Raw genomic sequence first — 20,187 nt, forward strand, 5'->3', positions numbered from 1 at the left:
GACTACCGTTGTCTGACGTGAGGGAGAATGGTATGCGGTCTCTCCTTGCTACCTGTACTGTGCCCTTACCTCTGGTAAAGACATTGTGAATAAAAGTACACATTCCTTTAGTTCAACGCATCTCCCCATGCGTGAAATGACAGATTTTTATGTAAAAAAAAAGTATAAATACTACTGGCTGTTTTACGCTTCAAACATCTACTCTTGAGAATTTGTTTCTGGTTGGAAAGAAAAACTTGAGCCTGTGAAAAAATTTCCTCAAACAGAAACATTTTATTTTTATTTTTTGTATCTTTCCATGCTTCGTTAAACAAGGAATGAGAAGCAATTTTCTCTCTTAACAGCTGGTTTAAATTTGAGGCGATTGTCTTTCATCATATTCTGGATTTGAATATTTGCATTTCCAAATATTTCCATGCTCTCCGTAGTCTACGTTTGAAATAGAATGACTTTAATTTCCTAGAAAAGCGGGTAGAACCTTGAATAATGTACTACGTTTCCGTTTGTTAAAATTGCTGTGACTGGAAACTAGAACTAACTTAATTTGAAGATTTCTACCTAGTAAATAGCGATTCTCGACCCGAAGTAGGCCTAGCCGAAAAATTGAAAAGATTTTTTTTTCTTTTAAGGAAAAAAAATCTCGACCCGAGTAGGCTAACCAAAAAATCGAAAAGATTTTTTTAAAGAAAAAAATACAGAAAACTTTGAAAATAATGCTGGTTCGAAAGCAGTAGGCTAGGCCTATTTATTATTTATTTTCGGGTTATTTTTAATTTGTAAATACAAAAGCAATGTTTGTAGAAAAAGCATAATGGATTATTTACATTCAAGTTATTTGTAATTTTTAAACATGGAAGCAAATTTTTAAAATTTTTACAAAAAGACTAATCCCTCCTCGAAAAAATGAAGTAAAGCAAAATAAAATGTACCTTTGGAATAGCCGTGACTAAAAAGCCTCCACCAAAGGTGCACAGTCTCCAACTAAAAATGAACAAAAAAGAATTTTTTGTCATCTTAGCATCGGGCGCATCAGGTGTCATCCGAAAGTAGACCCCGGCGCCGCGCCGATGAGGGAAGACCGGCGGCGGCGGGGCAAAAAACAGCACGCCGCGCCGCGCCGCCGGTAAGACGCCGGCGGTGCGCCGCCGGTAAGATGTTGGTGGCGCGCCACCGGTGCGATCAATGTTGACCGCAAACATTAATGTTTTCGTCAGTCTTTCTCAAATCACAGCCTCAATTTACAACAGATTCGAGCCTATTCATGAATTCAAAAATTCACAAGTCGCTGGCTGGAAACTGTTCTTCTTCGTTATTCATCAAGAGAAGTAGAAATCTGGTAAAAACGTAATGGCTGTGTCGTTTCAGAACCCTTGCATAATACGAGTAGTTGAAGTATCTATTAGCTATGTATTCTTAACATAAATAATTATCAAAATTAGTAGCTTTTTTCATCGAGCATTACTGCATATAAAACTTCGAATACCGTATCACAAAATTCGTCAGTTATCTGGGTAAAAACTTTGAACTTAGAAGCTTAATTTTTTCATAATGCCCTTTGCCTATATCTGTTTTGTCACCTTTAAAACAGTTGACATGGGCGACTTTGACATTGATTGTTTTTTTTTTGCTCTTTTGGATTCCTAAGAAGCCTTCTTGTATTAAAAACTGGTTTTTAATTACAATTTAAAAAAAAATACATTTTAAGGTTTTTTTGGCTTTTTTATAGAATATATGTAATGTAGGCTAAAGCTGAACTGCTGCTTTTTTATCGCTTTTGGCTGCTCTTTTGGATATCATTAATTTTTTCTTTTGGGGATTTCTAATCAGGAAAATCGAAATACTAAACCACACGAGAAGGAAAAGCTCCGACTTTGCGGTTGACACAATAAAGAATTGCCGTAAAAATAATTTAAAGTCGACCGAACGCCGCCGCCTCGGCCGGTGGCGGCGTGCCTGCGGCACGCCGGCGGCATTCGACCGGGCCTCTCGTCGGCGGCGTTGGGTCGATCCGCCGGCGCGGTGCCGGGGTCTATCCGAAAGGAACCTCGGGTTCCTTTCGGAACCCGAGCATCGGGTGACATTTTGAATCATTTTAGCATAGGGTGACTTGATATATTTTCTTTTTTCTCTCAGGGGCTATTATATATGGTGGATGATCGTAGAATTGTGCATAAGGACTTATTTAAAAGCTTATATATTCATCTACGTGCTTTCTAAGTGGCGAAAGAGATTGCGCTGTAGTGAAATACCATTTTTGACCGTTTTATATGGCAAAACTAAAACTTTGGCTCGATAAGGCGTAAATTTCGTCAAATGAAAATTCTGAGATGGATAATCGATTCAGTCGTTTTTGAGAAGCTATTAATTTTTATCAAGATGTTTGAATCTTTGGTAAAAAAAAAAAATTCAAACCCACTGATAAACTTTCTCAGGGTAGGCTTGTCCCTAGTTCATCATCCTATGTCGTAAATGGCTTTGTCTGCTTCCTCGGTAGTTGAGGATCCTTCCTGGAAGTTTTGCCTTGAACAAAAGTACCTTCTTTTTGTCATTAGCAAAGCCTTTGGCTTAAAGTGACGGCGCTAAAATTTCAATTTTCCACCTTAGATCATTTTCCATTGGGAATCTTTTCTAAGAAAATTACTTAGGAATTACAAGGAAGGTTCCTTTCGTGTCTTAAAGTTGAGGTGGTATTAATTAGCAAGTTCCTAATATGGTTTATGGATGCACTGAAATTATGGATCTTCTCGTAAATTGCTTCCTAGCTTTTATGGTCCTCTCTTCAAAGCTCTTATCATCCTTATCTCTCCTATTCAGGGCATGAAAACGAGACTATGCTTTAAAGAAGCTCTCTCTCTTTCATTTGGTTTTTATATTTGGCATTTTTTTTATCAATGAATATATTTTCTTATTTGGAAACTCTGTCTTTAGTAGAGGAGAAACGGTTAAACACTAATCAAATTAAAATCATGTACTGCTCCCAGGGCCGGCTATTAGACCTTGTGCACATTTTGACATGTTTCTCAAAACCTTCTAGGGCTCTTCCGAAAGAATTTAGTGGGCGCTCTTTGCTCACATTTTGCTCCCATGTCATTTACTTTATGGAGGTATGGTTCCATTTATACCGAAATTGTACGACCATCCGTTCGGTATGATGACGCACGGGGAAAAAATAATATAGGAGACCTATCGCTTTTTCCTAACTCAACGCTATTTTTCCACCTACATCTATCATATTAGCACCTGATTTTCAATAAGCATGTTTGGTCAAACCAAACATGGAATTAATATCTACATAATTTGTTTGAAATTATAATCAACAAGCTCTAATATGCTCAAGTGCCAGCTTTGGTGGAAACTTTAATTCGTTTTAGTTTAAGGCGGTTGTACTGTTATCCCAGGCCAAAAAGGGTCAGAGACCAGGCGTCCAGTTGGTACTGTTGATCAAGGGGGGCGGGCTCAGAAATGGAGTGGCACTCCTCAATAAAGTACGTTGGAAACGGAAAGCACGCTCTGTTTAGCAGGGTTGGAGGGAGACAGTGTTTGCACCATTGACCAAAGAGAACATGAAAAGGAGGGTATGCACTCTTTACCGGAGATAATCAGAGGAACAGCATATGTACTGTTGATCGAAAGGGGTGGAGACAGAGGATATGCCCCATTGCCCAAAGTGTCCCCAAATGATCGTGCGTAAAAAGAAGTGCGTCATGTCCACATTTGCGAAACTGGGTATTAGGGGAGACACTGGTGCCTTGCTTTGCAGTTTTTGATCAATCAGATTGAAGATCTTCGCTTAGCCTTCGAAATTACTGGCCGTTGGTTATTTTGAAATTTCTGTGGGGCTGCCTGTCGATCGTTTTACCTACCTAAAAAGGGCAGTAGAACTCAAAATCTATGATCAAATTAACCCTTCTCTAACTTTCAGTGATCATGTGCTTGTCCCTCTCTGCCTCCCTCTCCCCCTCCCCTCTCTCTCTCTCTCTCTCTCTCTCTCTCTCTCTATTTCTATGTCTGGTGTTAATTTATATTAATATATAGATGAGTGTCAGTTCATCTTGGATTTATTATTAGTATAATTTTTTTTTTGGTTTTCACCATGCCCTTCTTTATCCTTTTAGAGTTGCAGCAATGTTGAGCTATCTCTTTATTTAAAGTTTTTGTGAGTTCTCCTTAATAAATTTATATCAAATCCCATGAATAATTATAGCCAACAGACTATCTGACATTTACCAAGCAGCTTCACCATATATTCCGTTTTGTACAAGATCATGTTTAATGTCACAACACTTTTTTGTATCTGGTTTTAATGTTCCTTTTCATTGTCTTGTGTATATTAATTTACGGATGGATATGTCTGTTCATCTGCTTTATTAACTTCAAAACTAATATCTCTTGTTCTTCGTAATGGTTAGAAAGGACAGTCATCCTGGAAATTAACGGATGTGCTTACCCTGACACTTTCTTTTTCCTTCGGGGATGGAAGGGGAAAGAATTCTTTTTCCTTTTGTCTTGGAATTGCTTCACTGGATTTATAAAAAAAAGTAATATTTTTCTTAGGAAAATGAGAGTGGACGAAAACAGTAGGCATATGGTCATAAAAAGAAAAGTGATAAAAAATTTCTCATCTTCTCCCTTCTTTATGATTCTCACTAGGTATGCCGATTGGAGGGGAAAATCCCCCCTCCCAAAAAAATGTGGGGGAGGGATATTATCCCCTCCCCTAGATTTTTAAAATTACATTTTTTTTGTAATTTCAATCGAAAAAATAGAAATAAACTACAAAATTGCCAAACTAACAAAAAATAGATAAATAAATAAAGGGGTGGTTTGGTACCTAGATCCACTCTCTATGGACCTAAAGGCCAGGGCTTCCACTCTCAAGTCTTCAAGAATCGGGGAATTTCCGTGGAAAAAACAAAATGGAATTCGTCACAAAAATTCAGAAGCCAAAATTAGTTTTAGCTTCGGTTTCAGGCTTAAGTAGGGCTTGGATTCACGTAGTAAATCGAGCCTACTATAATACTAGGCTTAATAATATTTAAAAACAAATGCTGTTTGCGGTTTCTAGATATGTAACTTAAATAGACAAAATTCTACCTATAAGAATAGGGCAACATTAAAACTTAAAATAAACAAAAATTAAATTAAACAGGTAAATTTAGACTTAAATTAAAATGGAATTTTGACTACAATTTACACATTATTTTTGTCTTGCTGATTCTAATGTAATGGGTGTTCATCCGCCAGAACGTCCCCCCGCGGAAAAAACCTGAAAGTACTCCTCCCCCTCACAAAAATACCCCTAAAAAAATCTTTCCAGCTGAAAATACCCCCGCAGAAAGTACCCCCACGGAAAATACCCTCCGCGGAAAGTGCCCCCGCGGAAAATACCCCCCCCCCCCGGCGGAAAATACCCCTCGATACATGTATGTTTTTCATTGTTTGTTTCTGCTATGCTTTACTTTGTTTTGTTACCTCATAATTACTATATAGTCACCAATTAACCCCCCACCCCTCCCACCAACCCTGCGGCCACCCAATTTAAAACATCGTAATTATTGAAGTCTCATTTTCATATCAACCCAGCTAATGCCTGGACATGATAGATATAAGCTGCAAATCATATAAAAGTTACCTATTCTTTTTTTTCACACTAACATTATTTGGCATTATTAACCAACAGTTCGTGGTAAATAAGTCCGAGAGTAATATAAAACTTGACAAGAAAACAATATGAGTCTAATAATCAAATTCGTACTTTAAGCTGTAATGGAAATTTTCTTATGAATAATATTTTTGGGGTCACTTCTGTTTAAATCCCCTATTCCCCGACCTTGTACATAGTCTATAGCTAAATTTTGCCTCATTAGGAGGGGGAGGGGGTAGTGCATTTTTTATGGTAAGAATATGATATTTAGGGACAGTTTTCCCGATAAAATAAATTATACCACAATTTCTTTAAATTGTTTTGTTTTTATCTCAGAATTAGCCTTCATACAGGGTTACTAAAATTGTTCAAGCATTAGAAGTTGTAAAGGTAGGCCTAGACATTTAAGCAAGTTTACTTGGCTATCCCGAAGTTGAGCAGAACATATTTTGTGTACAATTTCTTTCGCCTAACTAACAGCTTTGCAAGACTGTAAAAAGATCCTAAAACAGCAGTTTGAAATACTTACGCCCACTGAAAATATTACACGGGTGAAGGGACCAGAATAATAATTGTGAGGGGAGTAGCCTACTGACAAATACAATTCTCAGATAAAAGAGAAAAGAACTTAAATTTTACACACCGAATGAAAGAAAAAATTTAAATGGTAAGAATTCGTGGCAAAAAGGTCAATTCCTTCAATATATTATGTCTTCAATCATTAAGTATTAAACATTAATACAGTATGTCCAAAATCAAAAATAGCAAAAGAAAACAAAATTTAAACTTAGGCGTATGATTCGGCTTTCAAAACAATTCTCTCTCTTTAGAAGTTCAATTTCAAAACCCAATATCCAACCGAGCGTTCAACAACTTTAAGTAAAATTCTTGTCTAATTTTGTCAAGATTGTCTTGACCACGAATGACATAAATGTATGAATCTTAATAGTATTTGGAATACAGCATTCGAAATGGTTTAATCTAAATGCAGGAAAAGGATAGTTTTGTGAAAATATGATGAACCGTCTATACTTAAATTGTATCGGTCTGGTTCTTATGCAAAGTAACACAGGAGACGGAAATTAACCAACAAGAGAGTAGGGAAAAATTTTGGTACGTAAAGTAATGTTTGCTAGGGATGGTCACTAGGGGTGACAAAGCCGTACCCAAAGGGATGGTTAGGGGGGTTTGAACCCCTCCCGAAATGTTTTTTACTCGTAAAACGTAACAAAAATGGATATAAATAAATTTTGTATGAGTTTTTTGAGGTTTTTGTGTTACCCCTCCCCCCCCATAAAACAAAATCTTTGAGTAAAACCCCCTCCAAAAAAATTCCTGGGTACGACCTTGAGGGGTGACACCGTGATTGGTTGTTTTTTGGGGAAATTTCGGGGATTCGGGGAGACATATAGATTTTCGGGGAAATCCCCAAAAATTCGGGGATAGTAGAAGCCCTGCTAAAGACAGCAGTAACTTGCTAATTTCGTTACCCGAGAAATTTAAAGTTAGGCCTATCTAAAATCGGGTATGCCTAATGCTAATTTCGGTGTTAAAGAAAATACCCGAAGTAATGTAAATAACATGATAGTACATTTAACGAGAAGCGATAGGATTGCTGGAAGAAACTGTTTTGCCTGGAAAACATAAGTTATTAATATAGATCGAGGAAAACAGCAAACAAATACCTGTTAATGTTATACCTCTTTTCCGTAACTCCCGAAGAGACAGACATGAAACACAGAGGAAAAACGTTTTGAAAGAGGAAAAATACAGGGAACAATTTTGCCCCATCCCACAAAACCCAATTTTAAAGAGTGTCAGAACTGAAATCCATTTATTCGGATTTCCCAGGGTGGTGGTATTAGCAAGTTGCTACTCCAACTATAGATGCCTTTGGGTCCGAGGGGATTCTGACTTCTTGCCATATGGTGTACATCTTGGAGCGCCACGTTTAGCACAGTTCTGCCACGCTTGGTACATTCCCTAAAACGCTTGACGCAGTTCCACCACAATTGTCACGCGCCACCTGGGGTACATTATTTCTGAGAAAGAGTAACCCCTCGTTAGGGTCCCAAAATTGGCAAACCTGTATCTCCATTTTAGATCCCGAGGAGTAGGCCTACAGGCCTGGGTAAAGATGACCCGATTTTAGTGGGACCTGAGTTTTTTATCTTCTTTAAAAAAAGCCCAATTAGATAAAAAAACGATAAAAAAGCTCCTGCTTGATGTGCATGCAGGTTTTTTTTTCCGTTTCACTCTTTTCAATGGAAGTAATGAGCGATGTTGTAAGTTGGTACACATAGGCTTCTAATTACCCAATACTAAGGTATTCTCTTCCTATGTTATAATCAAACTTTGGGGTAGGAGGCTTAGACAAAAAAAGCAACACAATTGTGTACGACAAAACCTGTAGTAATATCAGGGAATGCTATGCCATGTTAGGACTTCAGACCACTTGATTACTCGCGGGCTTCCTTGAACCATCTGAATCCAACCGTGCCGTAGAATCAATGCTCTACTCCAAACATAGTATATTTTGTTGCAAGCAAGGTTTTTTTTTTTTTTTTTTTTTTGTATAATAGTAGTGGTAATGTATAGCTTTTTCTTAAAGTTGAGAGATGAAGGCATGTTTTCTCACCAAAAACTTCGATACTTCTAATCGAATTTCACTTCTTATTGGGGATTATTACCAGTAACTGGAATCCTTTTCCCAAAATAAACATATATCATGCTGTTAGCATGATCAATTTAATTTTGAAATTGTATAACAGAATTTCTGCTCCACTTAAAGACGTATTTGTTTTTGTTATTATTTGAACATTCGGTCTTTTTCTTCGTTTTTTGTTTACTTTGTGTTGAAAGTTCTGATACTTTAGATTGCCGGTAGATAGAGAATACATCAGAGATTTGGCATCAGAATATTTTTAAAAGACTTCTTTTGAACGGTCCATAGGGTAAAAGACAGATTATTTTCTATTAGTTCAGTGGTAAAATTCAATCGTAATTTAATTTCATTGGTACAAGTCCTTGGCATATCTTCATAAATCAATCGCATTAATATCTAGGCATATGTTAAAAAGGGAAACAAAATAACCATGCCTCTTAAAATAGTATTGGTTCTCCTCTGCTCATGTCTGATATTTTAAGCCACTAAAAAGAATAAAAATTTCTTTTCAGAAAATATAAACGCAATGGAAAATGGCTAAAACATTGAGCATAGTTAGTTAATTGAAAAATCTGAATTTTAGTTTAGTTTTGATTTTACTTGTATTGTATTTTGCCAATATTACCATGACTGCTGCTACAAACGCTTTTCAGCATTAAGCCGCCTGACGCCAATACATTGATTAGTACATGACCTCCAGCCTCTGATTTTGCTATTTCTAACGAAATCATATCAGTAAATTTGTCCTTTTGCATTCCTTGTCATCATACTCTGTAATTTTCAAACGGATCAGCAGGAAAAAAAAAACCTGAACTCTAATCTCCCAGGCCCTTCTTAAGATATTGCAGATAAGCTATTTTGATAGGTATTTCTAACCCTCTTACACCTCCTCTAAGCAAAACTCTGAAGGCTCCTTGGCCCCACCCTGAAACTCTCAAATTTACAACTCGATCCCTAAGTTCTTGAGATATTGCCAGTAATCTATTTTTAGCAAAGTTTATTTGGCTTCTCTACATTTCGTGAAAGTCTCGAATAGATTCCCCAATCCGTTGCTAAGGCATTGCTGATACGCTATTTGGTAATATGGGCACATATACCGTCTTCTGATTCACTTCACTGGCTTTAGTAGAACAAAGAATGTTAGGGGATCATTGAGTTCGGTCGTAACAAATCAATATTTAAGGTCCACTTGTCACCCAACACTCCTCACTACTTCCTGAACGTTTCAACTTGATTCCCTCCGAGATATTGCAGATACGGTATTTTGATAGTTAACCTTGCTGTTTAATCGTACAAAAACGTATTTGAGGAATTGGAGACAAAAATTTTACCCCCTATTTCCTACCAATGCAGAATATGAAGTCCCCATACCCTTCATTTCTCCAACGATACCTGCAAGTTTCAACTCCATCTCCCAAGTTGATGCCAAGATACTGCAGATATACCATTTTGATAACCTAGATGCATTTAGTATCTTTTGATTTACCTCAGTCCCCTACGCCAAGTCATAATTTACGGTATACGTGCCCCCCTCTCTCCATAAACGTGCCCCCCATCTCCGTGCAAAAACGTCTTCGATGAATTGGAGACAAAAATTTTAGCCCCTCTCCTCTCAATACAGAACATGAAGTCCCCATACCCTTACTTCCTCCAACGATACCTGAAAGTTTCAACTCCATCTCCCATGTTGATCCCAAGATACCGCAGATATACTATTTTGATAACCTAGATGCATATAGTATCTTTTGATTTACCTCAGTCCCTTACTTCAAGTCAAAATTCACGGTATACGTCCTCCCTTTCTCCGTGGCATCCCTTGAAGTTTCCAACTCAATCCCCCAAGGCATTCCCGAGATATTACAAATAGTATGTTTTAAAGTCGTCCTCTCGTATACTCAGGAACACGTGTCGTTTTGCGAGTATATCTTTGGGAAACTGCGGTAAATCTCGGCTTAGCGAATGATCCTTAAGAGTTCCAAGCTAATCGGGTAATCAAGACTAACCTGCCTTTTCTACTAAAAGCTATGAGTGAACACTAGGCAATTCGCTTAATTTAGGGCCATTGCCTATGGGGCTGTGGGGGTCACGTTTGACCCAGAAGGATATTCATTAGAGTTTTCGATTATTCTGAACGAAACGGCTACCTCTGTATTTTGATTCACCACTATGGGGGAGCTAAGGGGCAAAAAGAGCACGGAAGAGGAGCACAATCACTTTAAGCCCATAAAAAAGACGCTAAAAATTTTCAGTTTCTTATCGAAAAAGCCTATTCTCAAGTTTCTACGCCCCGCCTAACATACGAAGCAGCCGCAAAAAAAACAAACATAGAAGGCACATGGGCATCTTACTGAGGCACTGCTAGTGCGTTGCTTCTGTAATAATGACTGTAATGAGAAATGCGCGCTTGCCTTCAGATTTAAGGCATAAAAAATTGAAAAATAAACTTAATAGTTTCTTGGGATTATTGAAACTATACTGACATGTCAAGTTATGCTGTTTTCTGTCCGAAGACGCTTACAATTCATTGTATAAAATCACGTGATTGTTTTTGAATTAGTGGTTTCTACATACTATCGATATTGCCTATTGTCTGAAATAATAGTATATCCAATCTTTACAAATTATGGCACATCTTGTAAAAACAACCTTTGTGATCTTCCATAAAATCATCGACATGCTAATTTTTATTTTTGGATAAGAATTTGATTTTTTTTTTCCGTAAAAAAAATAACAAGGACAAATTGAAAAAACAACAACTATGGATACTTCTATTATTCAAAAAATAGTAATAATAATACGTGGGAAGCGTCTCTCTTTTCAAAGTCAACGTCACTGCATTGATTCTGCTATTTAATAGCTGTCATCAGTAGAAAATAAAATAAAAATAAGAAAACAAGTTTAATTCTTTTTTTCTGTTGAAATTTGATTAAATCTTTCAAAATTTTTGTATACAGTGGCTTAGCAGGTTTCTGAGGGCAGGGAGCTTTTTAATTTAAGCACCATCCATATAATGAATTTTATAATCGAACTATTGGAAGTAAGTGGGGGGGGGGGGTCCTTGGCATGCCAGAGGCTCGTCACCACTGTCAAACCAAATTCTCTCGAGTGGCTACAGCTCATTGTAAATTTTTCTGGCTGTTCGTTAATCAATAAATATTGATTGAAGTTGTTTTTAGGTTACTGATGTAGAAAGAAATTATGGAAGGAAAACGTTTGATTTTCCTCAGCTGGTAAATTATCTGATGTAGGAAAGGGCTACACAATTACTTCGCAGCTTAATCAAGAAATTATGTTAATAACATAAAAAGCGGATGTAATAAAATAGCAAGATTAGTTGTTTTTTTTAGACATAAATTGCCTGAACTTCTTCACATTAGGCTAGGCTACTATGAAGCATCTAAGTTGCTTCGTTTAAAATTATGCTAAAGACAAATAATACAATAAACCATTTCTACCTCTTTTGCCTATTTTTTCGGGAGGCCTTTAATTCAGGTAAATTTCTTTCGGACGGACTGCAGTTTTTTGGTCGAACTAATGGTGGGAAGTCAGTCACAGGATTACCTCATAACACCTTTGTCTTTTTTCATTGGAATAATTTTTTAAAGTTTTGTATTTGATTCCATTTTATCTCTTTCTGATAAGTTGTCATTAAATACTCTTGACTAAAATCACTGTTTTTACAGTACTCTACACCAGAATGAGCTATATTGTTCAGTGACACACTTTAGTTCTAACATTCAACAAAAAACTATTTCTCTCAGAGAGCAGAATTACGTCTTGACCTTGAGTAGCATTCTAAGAAGTGTGAATGATTTTAGTCAGTTGTGATTAAATAGTAATTAAAAGTGAAACAGTGATTAAAAATTATCGATAAATAACTTTTAAATATGTTTAATCAATGCTAAATACTGTTTAAAAATACTTAATGGGTTAAATAAGTTAGGAGTCGGCCCCTTTAATTTATGGCTTTTTATCCTACTGAACTCATCTCCAATATAGTAATCGAGAGTCGATTTTCCATTTTTGTACTGAAAGTTTAAGTGATTAATGATCTAAGTTTTCTAGGAAGCATTAAATCCGCTAGTAATTTGTCGTAAATTGGAGAATTTCAATATGGGCAAACATCCAAAATGCTGCCGTTTTCTATTAGAGTTTCCATACATGCTTTTACGGCAATGATCATTAGGGAGTTATTTTTTGGGCGTGATCTTTCAAACTAAAAGTAGAAAACCGTAATCATGTAAATTGTAAGTTTTAGTGCTTTATATAAAGCAAAGGCTTTTGTGAATCTCGAAGACGGTTAACGAGAGAAACTTTTGAGCCGGTGAGAAATACATAGTGGGTCCCAGCTCAAAAAAGACAATCACTTTTGTTAAAAAAAAGGTTGTATGCCTGACGACTGGGCTTCCAAAAAGGGAACTTCTTTTGTTAAATGAAAACAAAGAGTTTACAAACTGTATCCACAAAACTTCATCGTTTTCTTCATTCTGCTAGAACCTGAAACCAAGTCTTAGTTTCCCTGAAGATAAATGCAGCGCCATCTACTGACCAATGTCGACTCCCATTGTCAAACAAACATTGCATGTATGTACCCCATAAAGGGGAAGGAAAGAGAAAGGAGAATGTTTGGCCTAAACTTTCATTTTTGAAATTTGTATTGTTTTGTATTTGAAATTCAGATGCAATGTTGTACCAGTTTGTATTGCAACCCACAAGCGTAAACACGAAGCGTCTTTTTTTTTTTTTTTTTTACAAATGTTCTGGATTAGGCCTGTCTCATTGTTCAACATAATAATCAATTGATCCAATTGATTTTAGCTTGATTTTGGGGTTTTAAATTCAGGTTTTCATGCGCTCAGAGGCATAGTGCTGCATACGTAAAGACCCATACGCTTTCAGTGTATTAGGCTATTTTTTACCATCTTCATTTGGAAGGGATCGTAGTAAAAAATTTGGCTGGGGCTCACTCGACTGGAAGTTGTAAGTTCTAGTGTCCTATTCAAGAGTCGAAAGTCATTGGAGGGCACGCAGCTCCCCTCTCATGCCCTCTTCTGGTACCTGTTGGCCCCCTTAACACCCGAAAGACATCTGTTGAAAAGTTTGAGATTTCCGTTTTATTTCAGAATAGTCAGAAGATCTAATAAATGTCTATCCCCTTCCCCTTCCTCCAACACGAAGATGTGAATTCCCCTTGCCCTCCAATCCAAATATTATGTTCGGGAAAGAGATACGAGCAATAAAAGCTTTTTGTCTCCGAAATATTGGTTCGCCCGAAGAAGGACCAACATTTTTTTTGGCCGCTTGGAACTTTCATAAGTAAGCTACTGAGTCAAGGGAACCCTTATATACAGAAAAACTGAAATTTTTTCTCTCGAAGATGGACTCAAACTTCTTTATTTTTAATAAGCAAGGAGTTGTAATACTTTTAATCAGTCCAGTTACTTGAATGTTCTTGATCATTCCTAATCAAATTACTAAAAGATTGGAGATAGGCAAAAATGGAGCATAAAACTTGGTCTCTCCATGGCTTTTTCGGTTTGTAGGGCCCGAAAATTGGCCCATTTCCCGTATTTGATAGGGTTGTAAATTAAAAGGTATATAGACAGGGCCAGATAGACCTCACTAAAAATAAGTATGTTTGAAGATTGGTTGCATTTAAATGAGGCACTTGAAACTGGGCCAACAAATTTTGCTTCTTCGGGTTGGTTTAGACTTTCAACTAAGGTAATTAGAAAAGCAAGGGCACCTCAATGAAGGCAAAGTCTGTGCAAACAACAGTTGTTGTCTCGGTTCGTGACATCTAAAATAGACTCAAACTTGTTTTGCCTACGATCAGCTAGTAACTACGAAAACAAAACAACATTGAGAAACCTAAGAGAAAAATAATATTCCGAAAAAGGCGGGCTGTACTACTTGGTTTCCTCTGTGAAAACTTTTAAAACTAAAAATTTTAAATAAAAAAAAAATAAGACCTAAACTTTAAAACCAAAAATCTTGGTGACTAAAACTTCAAACTAAAACTTTAAAACTAAAACCTTAAAACCAAAATATTTTCTAAACTATTAGTTTGAAACTAAAAAAAAAACACTTAAAACTTAAACTTTAAAACTAAAACTTTTTAAATTAAAAAAGAAACTTTAAGACCTAAACTTTAAAACTAAAAACTTTTAAAACTTAGATCATTTTAAAAACGAGAAAACTAGAACTATGGATTTCTTATGTCCGTTCGAAAGAACCATCTACCGATATTCTAGGACCACTGGTTCGACACGGTTACCCTTGGGAAAAAACAACAACAAATAAATATGCAGCCGTGATCTTTCTTCTGGCACAAAGTAGAAAATTTCAGATTTCCGTAGACAGGTGGAAAACCTTCTACAGTAGGGTTCTCTGATATGCCGAATTTGATGATGTAACTACTTAAAAGGTACTCACTGTGGTGTATACCCATCGGAACATACTACAGTTCTACTTTAACTGTCACTGCTGATTAGTTCATGATGTCTCATGAATCATACGGATCATTAAAACCTGTGGCCATCTTTTTCATTGTGATTGTTTTACTAACCGACACTAATTGACAGAAATCACTTTTAAGTAACTGTCGTAGTTGTGTGTCACAATTGAAAAAGTGTGTGTATTTGTTAATGAGATAGTAAGTGATCTGTGTTGCATACCTATCCAGACATACTACCATTTCTAGTATAACTGCTGCTGCTGATCAAAAACTGTCATTGCCTTTCAAGCAATAACAGATGCTTTAAAAGCATGACAAGTTTGATTGAAAAGTGGGCTAGGTGCAACAAGCTCAAAATAAACTTTAATGTTTTCTCGTTTTAATATGTTTTACCCTTGGGTAGATAAGGCGAAATTTGGAAATTCAGTTATCCAGAGAGTGCAATCGACTAGGCATTTAGACGTTATGTTAGATCAGGCAGTTATTTTTTTATATCATAACATCTAAATTTCCTGTAGTGTCGAAATTATAGGGAATTAAAGTATATTTGTCCAAAAATCATCCTTAGGCTTTTGTATTTTTTACTTGTCCATCGTTACCTCTTATATTGTTGTTCTGTATGGTTTTTAACTTTTCAATCACATTTAAAACTCACTTGAGTTTTACAGAATACTGCCATTAGGATTTTAGCCGAATATTGACAAAGAGATTCAGTGAGAAAAGTGTATTGAAAACTGAATATTCTTCCTTTCAAAGGTATATTTTTTTTTTATCGATCGATGTGGATACTTGACGTTATTAATCACCTTGCCCCAGAATGTCTTAAAGGTATGTTTTTAACTGACTTGGACCTTCACAGTTACAATACAAGAAATACAAAAGTATTTCGGCGGCCACGGAGTGAAACGCCCTGGTCACAATTGTCTGCTATGCAAGTCTTGCCTAGTTATTGGAGTCATTTACCATCTGTAAGTGTGTATGAGCACGACCAAATTATTTTCCATGGACATTTGAGGGATTTCTTTTGTAATTTAATTACAATTTTGTTGGATTTTTGTTTTAGTACAAAGTTATTTAATGTTTGAGGTATATTGTTAGCCCATAGGTAGGGTTGTTCTCTGGCTTTGTTTTTTTTTGTAAATTTTTCTTAAATATAGTGACACATCTGGTGAAAAAAAGCAAAACTTTTCAATAGCGTGAAAAGTTGTCATAATTTAAAGACTGTAAAAAAAAAGAATAGACATTCATCACCTTCTCTGTGTTGTCACTAACACTGTGGATTAAAAAAAAAGCTGCCATTTCTTAACAAGCAGAACTTTTCGCTAGCTCTAACAACTATTAATTTAAAGACGCTTATGCGAAAAAGAATTAAATTACCAATTAATTAGGAAGTAGCCTCCTGTGTTGTAAACCATTCCGTGCAGACTACACTTTCTAACATTGAAATTGTATTTTCCTCAGGATTTTTATTATTTAATCCCTCCCTTTGGAATCGTTCCAAATTTTAACTATATAAATTGCCTAAACTCAAGGAATGTCATACTAAACGTAGCTCTAAGATGCTAAATGTATTGTTCTTTCAAAACTAGCTGAGGATTTTTGTTATTGATTATTTTTTTTCATCCCTCAATTTACCATTCTGGAAAATTTCCTTGCGAATGAGACAAACGTGATAAATTAGTGCTCATTCTTTTAGGTCGATGTTACAAGCCTACATGAAGAAGAGAAATATGCTATGAATAAATATGAAATTTCGCAAATTACGGACACAATTAATGATGCATTCGGACGAATTGGAGATACTCTGGAGAAACAAACGGAAGTCATTTCAGCTCAAGCAAAGGTTCTTATCTATCGTTTACTTGTATGTGTTTTCTGTGCACAGTCGACCCTATGGTTGTTGACTCTCTGTGCAGACTGTTTTTGGGGCCCTTTCATGTAGGCCGATAGACCCTTATCATGTAAGGGGATGGAGGTATGAAACTTAAAAAATAAGTTTCACGTCAAAACTGATTACATTAAAACAAGTTTGGGTACTTGTCGGTTATTGGAAACATAACCAAGAAGTGAAGTATGGTTAATCCTAATGAAAAATAACAATACATGATGATAAAATAATACTTTAGTAACAAAATTATGGAAACTTAACCTAACCTAATGTAAGCTAACCTACCCCCCCCCCTTCTAATTTGCAAATATATAGCCAAAATTATATAAGCCTAATGCAGTCTGTATAAGTTCAGTGCATTGTAGCATCCGTGACTTGTTTTTGTAGCTATGAAATAATGGCGGAGTAAAAATAAAAAAAACGACACCCGAGAAAAATACATAATCAACGAAATTAATCATATAAGATGATGGTGAGTGGATAAACATGCATAAGCCAAATATAAGAGTATTTGTGTCTGTACTATTTTTCTTTAAAAGTCCAAAAGACCCGTCGATTGTCAAAAAAGTCATAATGGTCCCAAAATGCACCCCCTTCCCCTGTGGAAAGAATATCCTCATAAGGATCAACCCTTTGTGCATCTATATCGTTCATTATCCTGAAAGTCTGATATTCTGTGTTTATGAATATTATTTTTATATGTTTATAAAAAGTTTGTAAGCTTTTATTTTATGTTTCTCCGGAAATATTTCCAAATATTTACAGATTGTTTAAAGGGGTAAGAAGAAAATTACTCGTGCTAATTATATGCGTTAAAAAACAGTACCTATAATTTCAAAATTAAATATTAGGGTCTATTAGTGAACTTAGCAACAAGGAAGGGGAAAATGTTCACAAGGATCTCAATGTTTAAAATGCAATTGGACAGGTCAACTGACTTTTAGGGGATGGATAAAGTTACTAATGAGTAATTGATTTTCATCCCCTTACAAAAGACAAAAAAAGAGAAATGATTGAGGGTAGAAAAGGAAGAATAAGAAGCAAGTTTTGAATAGTAACTATTTCTACCATTGGACCTAAGAATAAATAATATTTCCATTAAGAAATGTAATTGAAAAACATTAAATTTCAAGAAAAGGAAAGTATATATATTTTTTGAAGAAGAAGACCAGGTATATATATATTAATGTCTCTATTAAGAATTTGTATTTAGACTTTAGAGTCGAAAAATCTAAATGGTAAATTTCACCTTCTTAATCTTTTTTATTAATCAGCGTCATCACTTAAATTTACTTAAGTATTATTCCTAGGATAATATTATAAGAAAAATAGAACTGATCCTATTCTTGGTAGTGACCTACATAGAGTACCGTATTATTGTGGGGAATTTGACATTGGTAGAAACCGTCAACAGCTGGGAGAGGCTACACGAACACAAGCTGTCAACAAATAAATCTCTAAAAGTCTAAAAGTAAAAAGGACAATTTTAACTCTCCTGTGGCTTTCCATGCTTTTAAATACGCAGATCATTTAAGTCGTTTTGACGAGCCAATTTTAGTTTCCACAGTAAATGGTTTACCATAATCTTTTAGCGAGGCGATTGAAATTTAAAATGCATCCGTATAGATATCTCTTTAAACAGAGATGGTTATTTTTATGAGTCCAATTTGTGATAATTTAATACGAACAGAAGCAACTAACACTCCTTCTAATTTTTGAATCGTTTTTCATTTGTTTGTTTTTCATTTATTTTCAATGGTTATTCCTTGTTTCAGTCTTTTCTCTGTCTCATTGCAGTTTTCTTCAATAGGTCAGATTTTTATTTTATTAATTCAAAAAAGCGTTTCACATAAAAGAAGTTTTTCAAAGAAACGTAAAGAGCTACATTAACGTAATGCAAGCAGAAATAAAGTCAAATAGTAGTTCAGTGGTAACACGAACATAATCACTCTCAATATATAAGAAAATAAACTACAATAAGAGGATATTACAATAGCAGAAATTACAATAAATAATCAATTCAAACTTAAAACGAGAAGAAACTAACACAAACATAAGTAGGGATAACTCCCCTATGCCTCCTAAAGACCAGAACATCATTTGCACTCTACTGAACGTTTATTGTCTACTTTGTATTTTGACGTATTTTGTCTACTTTGTATTCTACTTAGTTTTAGCTGGGTTTGCACAGAGGGTTTGTATTAGAAACCTTTTCCTTTCCTCCTGTTCCCTGGTATGTACTTAGCCTGATAAATGCACCAATTCCTATTCTTTATGGTTGCTTCTACACAGATGGAGAAAGTTGAAGGGAACCTCCTTCAGGAAACTTATCAATACCCAAAGATCGAAACATTTTCTCTTAGACATATCTACCTCTGCTGTTTCCTCTTTCCATGTGTGTCTTCAGCATAAAGCGCCTTCCACATCACGTACGTAATTTTCTATGCTAAGTGGTCAAGCTACCTTACGTTAAACATAATCTTTTATACTTGAAATTTCCAGTCACTTTAGATTATCGTAAAAATCAACGAAACCATAAAGATTATTGATTAAACTCATCACAATCATCATAAGCTAACTATATTCAAATATTGAAGATGTGGAATGAAAATTGAGTATCAAGATATGAGGATGATGATCTTATTGTTCCTACAGCAGACTGGCTTGTATTGAAAAGCTTTCGAAAGCTTTTTAATTTATTTTCAACTTTATTAATCGATCGTCTGGGAATTCCATTGTTCGGATGCTGACTTTTCCATAACATGACATAAACTGACGTAAAATAAAATTACATGTATATTAGATTAGATTTCTTTTTAGATTTGACTATTTTATTTTCGAGTCGGTGAGTGGCACTGCCTAAGTAACGGTCAGAATTTTTGTCCGACACGTAAAAACGTAATAAAAATGAATATAAACAAATTTTGATATGTTTTTTAACGTTTTTTGTCCCCCCCCCCCTAAAAGAATATGCTGGATACGACTCTATGTGCTAGTATGAAAGTTTATACGGCGTAGTGAAAAGGCATCATAATAGGGGAGTCCATTGGGAACTTGACGTCTGATTTACAAACATGATGCCTTTTGCATTTCCTATTCATAATTTCGTGCATTTATGTTCAATACTGTTTCAGAACCTGATAAATATTTCAGTTCATTTGATAATAGTTTCATCAGAGTGTTTGGCTGGGGTTACAGAAGATATAATTAAATTGGAAAGAGTATCATGGGAATGCACAGGCGACCGAGAGGATTCAAAATGCTTTTTTCCGGATAAAATCTTTATACGGTTTTATAGAGTATGATAAGGCCTAGATTCTTTTAAACTACATTTGAAATCCTGTTCCAGTCGATTTACTTCATTTATTGTTTCCAGTTTCCTATTGGTAAATCAACCTTAAGCAATGGGAAATTACCCAATCAGAAAAATGCAGCAAAGATAAGAAACGTACATATGCGTAAGAAAAGAAACCTTATAGATGGGAAAATTTACGTTATCAGTAGGTACACCACATGTTTAAAAGTCAAGTGAA

At 35.5% G+C, this 20,187-nt stretch overlaps 1 protein-coding gene across 1 annotated transcript in view; it reads left to right on the forward strand.

Moving 5' to 3' along the window:
• olf186-M (Ki-ras-induced actin-interacting protein-IP3R-interacting domain olf186-M) overlaps positions 1 to 20,187 on the forward strand; it is a 203,586-nt gene that overhangs the window by 148,703 nt on the left and 34,696 nt on the right. The window contains exon 7 of the mRNA XM_089100932.1: positions 16,463 to 16,609. Within this exon, the coding sequence (XP_088957058.1) occupies positions 16,463 to 16,609 (147 nt within the window). The remainder of the gene's footprint in view (positions 1 to 16,462; positions 16,610 to 20,187) is intronic.

This window comes from Artemia sp. Qi Xiang Cuo, chromosome 15 (assembly GCF_049724085.1).
Source record: "Artemia sp. Qi Xiang Cuo chromosome 15, ASM4972408v1, whole genome shotgun sequence".
Lineage (NCBI taxonomy): Eukaryota > Metazoa > Arthropoda > Branchiopoda > Anostraca > Artemiidae > Artemia > Artemia sp. Qi Xiang Cuo.